This window comes from Conger conger, chromosome 17, assembly GCF_963514075.1.
Source record: "Conger conger chromosome 17, fConCon1.1, whole genome shotgun sequence".
Classification (NCBI taxonomy): Eukaryota; Metazoa; Chordata; class Actinopteri; order Anguilliformes; family Congridae; genus Conger; species Conger conger.
The window spans coordinates 32,070,098-32,082,508 of record NC_083776.1 but is presented as its reverse complement, the minus strand read 5'-3'; the positions used below and the strand labels follow the sequence as shown (position 1 = coordinate 32,082,508).

The 12,411-nt window shown below is 42.7% G+C and overlaps 1 protein-coding gene across 10 annotated transcripts; it reads right to left on the bottom strand.

The window, feature by feature from the left end:
- Positions 1-323: 323 nt before the first annotated feature.
- On the bottom strand, positions 324-11,790 carry LOC133116696 (CD276 antigen-like). 10 transcript variants are annotated; one of them, XM_061226555.1, is made up of 7 exons: positions 11,633-11,790; positions 5,094-5,256; positions 4,530-4,759; positions 3,905-4,201; positions 2,586-2,684; positions 1,894-1,983; positions 324-1,229 (listed from the first exon to the last, which is right to left on the bottom strand). In XM_061226555.1, the coding sequence occupies exons 1-6, from the start codon at positions 11,664-11,666 to the stop codon at positions 1,919-1,921; spliced, it is 888 nt and encodes a 295-aa protein (XP_061082539.1). In that variant the 5' UTR covers positions 11,667-11,790; the 3' UTR covers positions 324-1,229; positions 1,894-1,918. The 10 variants fall into 10 exon arrangements, 8 of the variants coding, with proteins under 8 accessions (XP_061082539.1, XP_061082541.1, XP_061082538.1 ...); XM_061226557.1 differs by having other exon boundaries at positions 1,900-1,983; XM_061226554.1 differs by having other exon boundaries at positions 324-1,983.
- Positions 11,791-12,411: the final 621 nt, after the last annotated feature.

The window sequence follows — 12,411 nt, the reverse complement described above, 5'->3', positions numbered from 1 at the left end:
CGCAACATTAACGGGATCACACATAAATTGGTTTAATATAGCTTTTAATATTTCTATAGCAGCAAAACTGGTTTCTGAGCAGCAGTGTTAAACAAATAAAGATAATTATGGAAGTTACATTTAATTTCTATTCCAGCGATACAGGAATCTGTTGAATCATAATTTCACCATACGGGATGTACCACAACACAAAATCCCACCTCAGAGTACAGGAAAGGCAGTTGTCGTGAGCCACAGACCCCTTGCCGAGCTCAGACCGCAAATCTGGTATACGATGTCCTGTATTCAATGTATTCCTCTAAAAGAATCTTTATCACATATGATTATAGTAAGATATACTTTATTATAATCAATCAAAAGAATAGAGTTATACAAATTACAGGATATATATCATCTTTCAGTTTGCTGATCACATGCAAGTTACATGTACCCCTTTAGCTCTTTCTAATTTACCTTTCCACCATGATGTTTAAAAGTCAAGGTACACCCCTCAAATACCCATCCTCTTCTTTGGCCTTTACCTTATCTTATGGCTCCCCCTTCACGGAGATAAAAGCTACTGAACTTCCATTAATACAATGGGTACGAACACCCCTAAAGTCTACTACTTATTTATATCGTACATAGTATCTTACTAAAAAATAAAAGACATAAAAATAAAAGGAAACTTATAATGTATTACTTCTATGTACTACTTTTCCTACTTTTACAAGTAATATAGATTATAATTACCACCCATGCCCTAAATATAGCCATCTCGTTTTCTGCGGGATTTGATCCCTCCGCCTTGCTGTTGATGAGCTCTTTGAACAGCTGCATTGGTTTGGGAATCTGGGGCAGGATCAGGACCCAGACTTTCGAAAGACGTGACTTTGCACTTCGTACTTCTCCTGCCTGTTGTACGGGATGTGCACTGGTATGTCTTCGAACACGTCGGGGGTTTTGCAGTGCAGCCGCAGCATATGCCTCTCCTCACTGACACTGAGGTTAGGGGGGGAGGCTTCAGGTTCTTGCGTGGGTCCAGCAGGAAGGTGTTCTGTAGCGTGGAGGAACCCCGCGTCCCGTCTGTTGGCCTCCAGGTGCAGTTCACGGCTCCAAGCATGTCGTAAAAGCCCTTTAACTCTTTCACCAGCTTTTCTGTATGATGAGGGATGCGCATCAGTCCCGCTGCCACAACTCTTGGGCTGAGTCCGCACTGCGTACGTCACTCCTCTCTCCATATCCATATCCTGGAGTGGCGCGCAGAGGGAGAGTGCACATTAATAAACATTTTCAGTTTCCGCATCAATGTAAATGCGCCAGAGTTAGCTAATGAGTTCATTTTCATCTGTAGTCCCTAACCTGCATGTCTTTGTACTGTGGGAGGAAACCCATGCAGACACAGGGGGTACATGCAAACTCCACACAGAAAGGCCAAGCGGGGTTTCCAGGACCTTCTTGTTGAGAGGTGACAGTGCTACCTAAGTCACTGTGCTGCCTGCAGCATAAATGTTGGGTTTCTCCCCGTAGAAACTCCACCACTCAGTTTCCCAACAATGAATCAAAGCGAAACTCTGTGGTATGTAATAGCCATTCACAGACCACCACTGTTTTTCTGCTACAACACTTCCGTTTGCTGTGTTTCTATTCTACTAATAGAATATTTTTTTAAAACACACAAAAAAACAGGTGCTCATCAGCTAGATTAATTTATTTTATTTTAGTTTTCTTATTTTTCATTGGATGTATCTGACCTACCAGGCATACCCTCAATCCCAAATGGTCTGATTTTCAGGATTATAATGTACAGTCTGGAGCACCTCATATATTTTAACTATATTCAAATTCTATAGATAAGAATATTTACAAGAGTTTCCTGAAATTGTGTGTTTGTAATGGGGAATGTGTTCAAACCTTCACCTGGATCACCCAGGAGCAGTCACACAACAGTCACAGATGTAGTGCTTCCCTGTGGTGTCACCTGGTACTCCATTCTGCGATATTCTGGAAAGTCAGATACAAAATGAGAATTTTCTTTGGACATATTCTTTCAAATACTTCCAAACAGGGCATTATCCAGTATGTCCTGTTTGTCATTTGAAGGGTTGTTCTCATACAGATTATTCTGCAGCTGAGGTGCAGGTAGGGCAGGTCTGAAGGTGCCGTTGGCAGCTCAAAGGCTTTGACATCAAAACTGAGACAGGCCAGATCCGACTTCAGTACATGGAAAAGTGCTATAATAGTATCATGTAAATGCAATTTCCGACATAAATGCCCTTGATTATAACTCTATCAAACTGTATATTAACGATACATTTAGAATGATCATTTTTCATTCAATCATTTTTTTTTTTTGTACTCATACAAACCTGTGTGTTTATTGCACAATGAAAAACAGTGCATCACTGGCAGCTAAAACATCTATGTTTATGTCTGCTGACATGATGTACCCTATCAATTTAGATGAGATATTACATAACATTTTTTTTTTTTTTTTTTATCAAGTAAAAAGTAAAAGATGTTAAATGGCAGAAAGGCAATCATTCAATCCTTTTAGCAATGTTGCACATTTGTAGAAATTAAATGGCTAATTTGCCCAAACTTACTATATGCTCCAAGGGCAACCAAGAAGACAAAAACCAAAGCCACAAGCAAAGCTACAGGAACTAGCCAGCTTGCTGTATTCACCTGAGGGTCAACCTTACCTAAAGGAACGCAATGAAGGAGAAGTGAAGGATTATGGGCACAAAAAATGTTTCTGCAGGTTTTTATAATATGATAAGAATTTTTTTTTTATCGTTATGCTCTGTTAGGCTGTGTAAGGTGCTCAGTGTAGTTGCTCTGTGAGGGTGTGAATACTATAGTGTACACTGTGCTCAGTGTACTTGCTCTGTTAGGCTGTATATAGTGTACACTTTGCTCAGTGTAGTTGCTCTGTTAGGCTGTGTATAGTGTACACTTTGCTCACTGTAGTTGTTCTGTTAGGCTGTGTATAGTGTACACTTTGCTCACTGTAGTTGTTCTGTTAGGCTGTGTATAGTGTACACTTTGCTCAGTGTAGTTGTTCTGTTAGGCTGTGTATAGTGTACACTTTGCTCACTATAGTTGTTCTGTTAGGCTGTGTATAGTGTACACTTTGCTCAGTGTAGTTGTTCTGTTAGGCTGTGTACAGTGTACACTTTGCTCACTGTAGTTGTTCTGTTAGGCTGTGTACAGTGTACACTTTGCTCAGTGTAGTTGTTCTGTTAGGCTGTGTACAGTGTACACTTTGCTCAGTGTAGTTGTTCTGTTAGGCTGTGTATAGTGTACACTTTGCTCACTGTAGTTGTTCTGTTAGGCTGTGTACAGTGTACACTTTGCTCAGTGTAGTTGTTCTGTTAGGCTGTGTATAGTGTACACTTTGCTCAGTGTAGTTGTTCTGTTAGGCTGTGTACAGTGTACACTTTGCTCACTGTAGTTGTTCTGTTAGGCTGTGTACAGTGTACACTTTGCTCAGTGTAGTTGTTCTGTTAGGCTGTGTACAGTGTACACTTTGCTCACTGTAGTTGTTCTGTTAGGCTGTGTACAGTGTACACTTTGCTCAGTGTAGTTGTTCTGTTAGGCTGTGTACAGTGTACACTTTGCTCAGTGTAGTTGTTCTGTTAGGCTGTGTATAGTGTACACTTTGCTCACTGTAGTTGTTCTGTTAGGCTGTGTACAGTGTACACTTTGCTCAGTGTAGTTGTTCTGTTAGGCTGTGTATAGTGTACACTTTGCTCAGTGTAGTTGTTCTGTTAGGCTGTGTACAGTGTACACTTTGCTCACTGTAGTTGTTCTGTTAGGCTGTGTACAGTGTACACTTTGCTCAGTGTAGTTGTTCTGTTAGGCTGTGTATAGTGTACACTTTGCTCTGCGTGCTTGCAGCGTTCCGGGCGCAGGGACTCACAGCTCTGGATGGTGATAGATGTGCTGACTGTCTCCTGCAGGACAGGGTTAGTGACCAGGCAGGTGGTGGTCTGCCCCTCTGAGGCGTTCAGCTGCACCGTCAGGTCCGCCGAGAATGTGCCACTGTGTGGGTCGCGCTCCATAGTGCGTGTCATTTCCTGTGGGCGGAGCACAGTGTGGTTCTGGATCCTCCAGCTGAACGTGGGTTCAGGGAAGCCACCCTGAGTGGCACATGTCACCTCCACAAGCCCCGCGCCCTGGGTGCATGACGAGTGAACTGCTGGTTTCGAGTTTCTTGCTGGGGGGTGAGAAAAGGCAGTACATACATACATCAGAATTGGCTTCATGTCCACTTAAATTCAGTTAGTTTGAATGAAATAATCCAAGTAAAAAGCAAATTTTTTAGTTCAAGTGAATTGAGTTTGACCCACAATATGTGTCACTCCGTCTGTACACTTCAATGTTTGTGTCAATGGTTCTTACCACATTATATTTTTGTCCATCACTGCCACTACCAATGATCCACAACAAGCACGCTTAACATTGACCTGCACTGACCGTGGCGTGCCCTATTTGGCATCAGGCATCAAATAAATTTGATTTAAAATTTGAGATTGAAACCTTACCCGTGACACGTATATATGTCGGGCAGAGTGGTTTAAAATCATTCTTTTCATATCGTACGATGACTTTTGCCCGGTCATCCTCAATTTTCACCGGATCGATGTAAAGTGAGAAGTTTCCGTCGTGTAGCTGTCCAGGGAAAAGGCGGGTCCTGTTCATGTACAGGGCAGTTCTTAAGTTGTTCTCCATCTTCCCACGGTTGTACACCAGCAGCACCATATCCTCATGTGGTCTGAGCAATATCAAACAATCACAACTGTGATTTTGGCACTGAATCATGCATCTCAAGTTTCATTCCTGTGCGAGAGACTGAATTTTTTGATGGAGTGGTGTAGATGAGTTGACTTTGTCCCCAAAAGCACCATACTGTGACATATTTCACTATCAGATATACAGTGAGCACTTTATTAAGTATTTATTAAACTTAGTTTAGGTGATACCACAGGATTGGCTGATTAGATATTTGCATTAACACGCTGTACAGGTCTGTACTCGTGTACAGGTCTACCTAATAAAGTGCTCAGTGCATGTATCCTGTATGATATTACACTTATGGCCATGCCTACTTTTTGCTCCGGGGGTTGCTCGCCTGCCAGTAGATTCGGGACTCATTGAGGCCTGTGGGGCGGTGAGGGATGGAGCAGGGTATCATCACACCCTGGCCAATGAGTGCAGTCACCGTGGGAACAGCCGGCGTCGTTCTGGGTCTCCGACAGTTGGCCAAACCCACTAAAACACAGGAAATATACCCAAATTAATTCAACTACTCCTCGGGTCCTGTCGGTGTGTGATCCTGCACGGGACAAGGAGGAGTTGAGGTGGGTGAGATACACTGGACAAAGAAAGTACACCTTCCATTGAAATTCAACATGCTACACCCCCCTGCTGCATTTATCATTTTTCCCTTTTGCCTTCCAACAGGTTGATTGGTGGGTGTGGTCCCTCCGCAAACGGCACCTGGAGCTAGTTTAATACCGGGTTAAATTTTTGCACGCTCAACATTGCTACACCGACTACAAGCAATACTGCTGTCATAATGACCTTTCATACCCCATTCTAAATTACTTTAAATAAATAATTGGCTATACCGTAAGCCTGTTGTCGCGTGTCTCATTTTCCTGTTCACGACTAAAACGAGCCAGTTGTAACAAACAGCAGTGATTTTAAACCATACCCTTCTTGCCACCAGTGTATTTCTTATAGTGTATGCAGATGTGCTAATATAGCACATAATATTATTTAAGACATTTAATTGAATATGCTCTTCCAGCTTTGGAGACAGAAGCCCCCATGAAAAATGAATAACATACACAATCTAAAAAACCGCAGTTCAAACGGTTTAATGTACATTATAGCCTTGTGGGGGGCTGCTGGTGCTAACAAATATTATATCCCAACATCAACCTTATTCTTTGTAGTTTATATGTCTTTTTCATCCACTTTCTAAAAACACTGTAATGTCTATACATCTATAATAAATATAATTGTTTCAAATTGTCTGATTATATAAAACAAAGTTTGTTCACAAATGTTTGAGTGAATGTCCAAAACAAATTCACTTTAATCTGACTAAACACATCTGCACGAGAAGTGCCCGGGTGTTCCAATTGTTGTTACAAAAGCTAAGCTATATGTTAAGCGAAGACATGCAAAGTTAAATCATCAGTAATAGTTCCAAAGAAATGCTGATACACTACAATAAAAGATATTCTTAAGGAAGCCCCTAGCTAACTAAACACATTTAGCACACATCTGGAAAACCCCAGAGCATCAAATAACAACGAGAAAAACAACGAGAGGAACTGAGAGTGAAAGCGTCTGGGACTGTCATCATCCTGATGAAGACGACGGCGCTGAACTGTGGGATAGGATGTGGAAGTACATTAATGTCCAAGCACCACTGACGCAGAACGCTTTTCACACACTATTCTCACACCTGTCTCACACCAAACTGATGTGATATAATCCAGACACATTATGTTAAAATCAAAAGTGAAAGCTTCTTTTAAACACTTAACAACCCTTTGTCCCATATGCGATGAAAAAGATTCCTCGACATACAGATTTCCGCATTACCTACCCAAACCGCCAGTGCTTTCAGAGACCGTTTTGTTATTTTGGACAAAAATAATACAATAGTTCACCCTTGTTTTTACCAAGCGCAATATCCTGCGATGCGATTACTGCAAACAAGGTAGATGTGTTCTAACCGTTCGAAATAAAACCGACCACCGAAGGCAGGTGTTTAGTGTGTGCCGCCACTTACCCAGGAGTAAAAATACTTTCAACCATCCCATGTCAGTGTCCGCGTGTATTTATCAGAAAAAATAAAAGAAGCTATTGATCATTAAACGTACGTAATAATATCATATATAAGCAATCTGATTGGATATTCCAAACAGAGTACCGAGACAATGCTTGCCTACTGAAATACAACTATTAAATAGAAGAACTTCGTCACAAACAGGGAACTTAATTGTAAGATGACTCTTTTTTTTTTTTTTGTAGTGACACCCACTGGTTGGTGACAAGGGACATGTGCTTGTCAAGAAGCCAGATGCCCTTTCTCGGTTGTATGACGGGTTGGAGGAGGACCGCCCCCCTATGCCCATTGTTCCAGCCGTCCAGATCATGACGCCAGTTTCTTGGGGTACTGAGACTGTCGTGCAGGAGGCTCAACCATTAGAGCCAGGCCCGATTAGTGACCCCCCAGGTCACATGTCTCTCCCTGGCAGGGTACAGGTACTTCACTGGGGTCATTCTTCCGGTCTTCTCAGACCCTTGCCCATCCTGAACCGTCCTTGGAGTCACATTGCCTTGGACTTTGTGACCATTTTAAAAACTATAGGGTTCTGGAACAAAGTCTCTATGGACAGATTAGATTAGTATTAACATATACATAGATTAGTATAATTAATGCTTAATTAGTATTAAGACAAGTGAGCCAGTTCCAGTGGCAGCCATACATGGCTGAGCCATAACACTACCTCCACCAATGGAGGGACTATGCATAAAAAGTGTTGTCATTTCTACTGATTTTCCGATTAATTCATTACTGAAATGAAATAATGGTAAGCAGCACACACACATTTACAGTTGAATGAAGTATTCATTAAGTATTCATATTATCTTTCCAATACATTGGTTTCAGTATAAAAACACTGAGAGAAGCAAGTGTCGAGTAATTTTATTCTTTTGAAAATGAACATCTTTCACCCTGACAGTGACTCAGGAGTGTATTTGCCCGGTCTGAAATTGCATTGAACAAGCACATGGTGCCATTGCCCTAATAATAGCACTGCACTGCAGGCTCCTTCAGCAGGTTCTTGGACGTTGTTGTGGGTTGATGGTACTTTCCCCTCCATCGCTCTCTTTTTCACGGAAAGAACAAAACGTGTTTCATGAGCACAAACTCGTCAACTCATGGCTTAATCAGAAGCCTTAAATTCAAAATTCAAAAGCCTAAATTCTGCTCAAAAGCTTGTGTGTGTGAAAGTAGGCTACGAAAGGATAGATTTTAACGGAACAGTATAGCCATGTCAGCGATTTGGGCACATTTTAAGATAAATGACGACGACAGGAGTAAGGCACAGTGTAAGATCTGCACTGCTACAGTGTCGAGGGGCAGAAAGGAAAGTACTTCGTTTAACACAAGCAATTTGATTAAACATATGAAGACACACCATAGTGTGTCAGGGTTGGGAGGGAGTACCGGCTGTGGCCACCAGGGGGGTGCTTTATTACCTTCACCTGGTAGTCATTAGTGCCAGCCAGGTACCTACCTCTGGAGGGTATTTAAAGCTCTCATTTTCCATTGGTCTTTGCTTCGGTGTACACTTACTCTCTGTCACCCAAGCTGGTATAGCACACGGTAGACTCTGGTAGTTGAGTCAGGTATTGTGTATCGGTTCTTTCTGAGCCTTTTTCTATTCGCAAAACTATTAATATAGGTAAGGAAGGGGTTCTGCTCGCTGGCAGTGCGCCTTACGCGAACATCTTCCTTGGGGTTGAGTTTCTTGGTTTACTTTTATTTTTCGGCTCGTGTGAGTCCGTGGGTACGGGACGGTATCCCGGGTATGTACTTTTATTTCTAAGTTTTCCGGAGCTGCGACTCCTGGTGTTTTATTTTCTGTGCCTAGTATTTTACACTAGGTTGTACATTTATTTTGGCTTTCCCCCCGGTTCGGGGGTTGAGTGCTCACGTTTATGCACTCTGTTTTTTGTTGTTATTTCTTCGCCCTGGTTTTGATGGGTAGCTTTATTTTTTGAGCCGTTATTTGGGGCTCTTATTTGTGCGGACCTGTCTCCGATTGTACCCCGGTCTCTGCTATTTCCCCGGGGTCTGGGTGGCGGACACTTCTGTGTGCTCGCTCACTTAGGATCACCCTTAGTCGCGCTTGGCTCTCCCACCTCCTCCTCGTCACATAGTGTTAAGTACACAGAGTTCACTAATGCTCGTGGCGCAAGACCGAAGCAACCAACCTTAACTGACGTCTTGCAAAAGCGAGAGAAAATGTCCAAAGACAACTCACGGGCCATAAAAATAACAGAGGCACTTACTCACTTTATAGTGCTCGATGACCAGCCACTTTCGGTTGTTGATAATGTCGGATTTCGCCGTCTTCTCGACGTGCTAGAGCCGAGGTATGAAATTCCTAGTCGCCCCTACATCACAGATGTGATGTTGCCAAAGGTGTATGATAAAGTGAAAAGTCACGTTAGGTCCTTGGTGCATGATGCTGTGGCAATTAGCTTCACAACTGATATATGGACTAGCAGTGTTTGTCCAATGTCTCTCCTCAGTTTGACTGCTCAGTGGATAGATGAAGCATTTACTCTTCACCACATCACCTTGCACGCAAAACCATTTCGAGGCGAGGCTCTCACACTGGCCAAGCTATAGCTAATATATTCGAAGACATGCTACAAACTTGGGAAATCCCAAAAAGCTCCGTCCATGTTGTGCTCCGAGATAACGCAAGAAATATGATTAAGGCCATGACTGATGCTGGACTAGCCTGCTGCGCACACGCTTCAGCTGGTGGTTCACGAGGGCCTCCTCTCGCAGAAAAGCGTTGCTGATGCTGTGGCAGTCGGTCGCAATTTAGCAATTCTGATTTAGCCTACTCCCGCCTCGAAGACATCCAGTTGCAGATCAATCAGCCCACAAAACGACTCCAACAAGACATACAGACTCGCTGGAACAGTACATTTTACATGATCCAGTCCCTGGTCGAACAGAAACGGGCACTAGGAATATATGCGTCTGAATACGATCTCCCTGACAATCTCATAACTAGCCAGTGGACGCTGCTGGAGAAGACGGTATCTGTTCTGGGTCCATTTGAGGAGTTGACGTGAAGAGTCAGCTCTTCAGATGCTATGGCTGCAGACGTAATTCCTTCGATTACTGTGCTGCGGAGATTTCTGTCTAGAGAGACCGAGGAGGACGACGGAATCAAAACTATGAAGGGGACATTGTCTGCAGCTGTCATCAAGCGATTTTGTGACGTGGAAGGAAACCTGCTCTACAGCCTAGCAACTTTATTCGATCCAAGGTAGGTCTACGTACTCGGTGTGTGTGTGTGTGTGTGTGTGTGTGTGTGTGTGTGTACACGCACGCATTGTGTACTATAGGCTTGATGATCTGCAGAGAAGAAAATAAAATCTGCCTCCAAATTAATTGCACTTTCATAGAGACCAAATCTAAGAAGTATCGGTATCGGTATTCGGTATCGGCAAGTACACAAATAAAAGTACTCGTACTCATATCGGTTTGGAAAAAAGTGGTATCGGTGCATCCCTACTTATTACACATAACAAATAGAAAGCCAGCAGTAATCTCCTGATCTCTTATGCTCTGCTAGTAAATCCCTTGCGTTTCAGTGATCAGCCTGGTAATTCTGAAACTATTGTAGCCATCAGTTTGATTCCAAACCCCAGAGTGGGTCAGGAAGACCAGGGTCTGACGGTCCTGCAACTCATCTCTGGAAGCTGTCACGAGTTGCAGGCCGTGTGTGAGGACCTGCAGATCCGAGTCAGGTTTCCCCAACACCTGTAAGCCTGTTGTCGCGTGTCTCATTTTCCTGTTCACTAAAACGAGCCAGTTGTAACAAACCGCAGTAATTTTAAACCATACCCTTCTTGCCACATAATATTATTTAAGACATTTCATTGAATATTCTCTTGCAGCTTTGGAGACAGAAGCCCCCATGAAAAATGAAAAACATACAATCTAAAAAACCGCAGTTCAAACGGTTTAATCTACATTATAGACTTGTGGGGGGCAAATTGTAATGTCTATACATCTATAATAAATATAATTGTTTCAAATTGTAAGATTATATAAAACAAAGTTTGTTCACAAATGTTTGAGTGAATGTCCAAAACAAATTCACCTTAATCTGACTAAACACATCTGCACGAGAAGTGCCCGGATGTTCCAATTGTTGTTACAAAAGCTAAGCTATATGTTAAGCGAAGACATGCAAAGTTAAATCATCAGTAATAGTTCCAAAGAAATGCTGATACACTACAATAAAAGATATTCTTAAGGAAGCCCCTAGCTAACTAAACACATTGTCAGGATGAACTGGAAAACCCCAGAGCATCAAATAACAGAGAAAAACAACGAGAGGAACTGAGAGTGAAAGCGTCTGGGACTGTCATCATCCTGATGAAGACGACGGCGCTGAAATGTGGGATAGGATGTGGAAGTACATTAATGTCCAAGCACCACTGACGCAGAACGCTTTTCACACACTATTCTCACACCTGTCGAGTAAATATGTAAACTGATGTGATATAATCCAGACACATTATGTTAAAATCAAAAGTGAAAGCTTCTTTTAAACACTTAACCTTTGTCCCATATGCGATGAAAAAGATTCCTCGACATACAGATTTCCGCATTACCTACCCAAACCGCCAGTGCTTTCAGAGACCGTTTTGTTATTTTGGACAAAAATAATACAATAGTTCACCCTTGTTTTTACCAAGCGCAATATCCTGCGATGCGATTACTGCAAACAAGGTAGATGTGTTCTAACCGTTCGAAATAAAACCGACCACCGAAGGCAGGTGTTTAGTGTGTGCCGCCACTTACCCAGGAGTGAAAATACGACTTTCAACCATCCCATGTCAGTGTCCGCGTGTATTGATCAGAAAAAATAAAAGAAGCTATTGTTCATTAAACGTATGTAATAATATCATATATAAGCAATCTGATTGCATATCCAAACAGAATACCGAGACAATGCTTGCCTGCTGAAATACAACTATTAAATAGAAGAACTTCGTCACAAATAGGGAACTAAAATTTTTTTTTTCTTTTTTGTAGTGACACCCACTGGTTGGTGACAAGGGACATGTGCTTGTCAAGAAGCCAGATGCCCTTTCCTGGTTGTATGACGGGTTGGAGGAGGACCGCCCCCCTACGCCCATTGTTCCAGCCGTCAAGATCATGGCGCCAGTTTCTTGCAGTTGTAACAGGTGAAGAAATTGCCTGAGTCCGAGGTGGGATTTGAACCCCGGCCTCTCACTTGTCCAAATTATTTGTTGAACGAGCGCGTTACCAGTCAGCTAAAGACGAACTCGCCCCTAGCCAAGGGCAACAACGTTCTTTTGAATTTGAGGGTTACGTCATCGGGGAGTGTTGTTGAGGTAATTTGCTACCAGCCTTCGCTTTCACTGCACGATCCGTGCTTACTAGCGAACTAGCTGAGCTAACCATGTTACACAGTACTGAGACTGTCGTGCAGGAGGCTCAACGATTAGAGCCAGGCCCGGTTAGTGACCCCCCAGGTCACATGTCTCTCCCTGGCAGGGTACAGGTACTTCACTGGGGTCATTCTTCCGGTCTTCTCAGACCCTTGCCCATGCTGA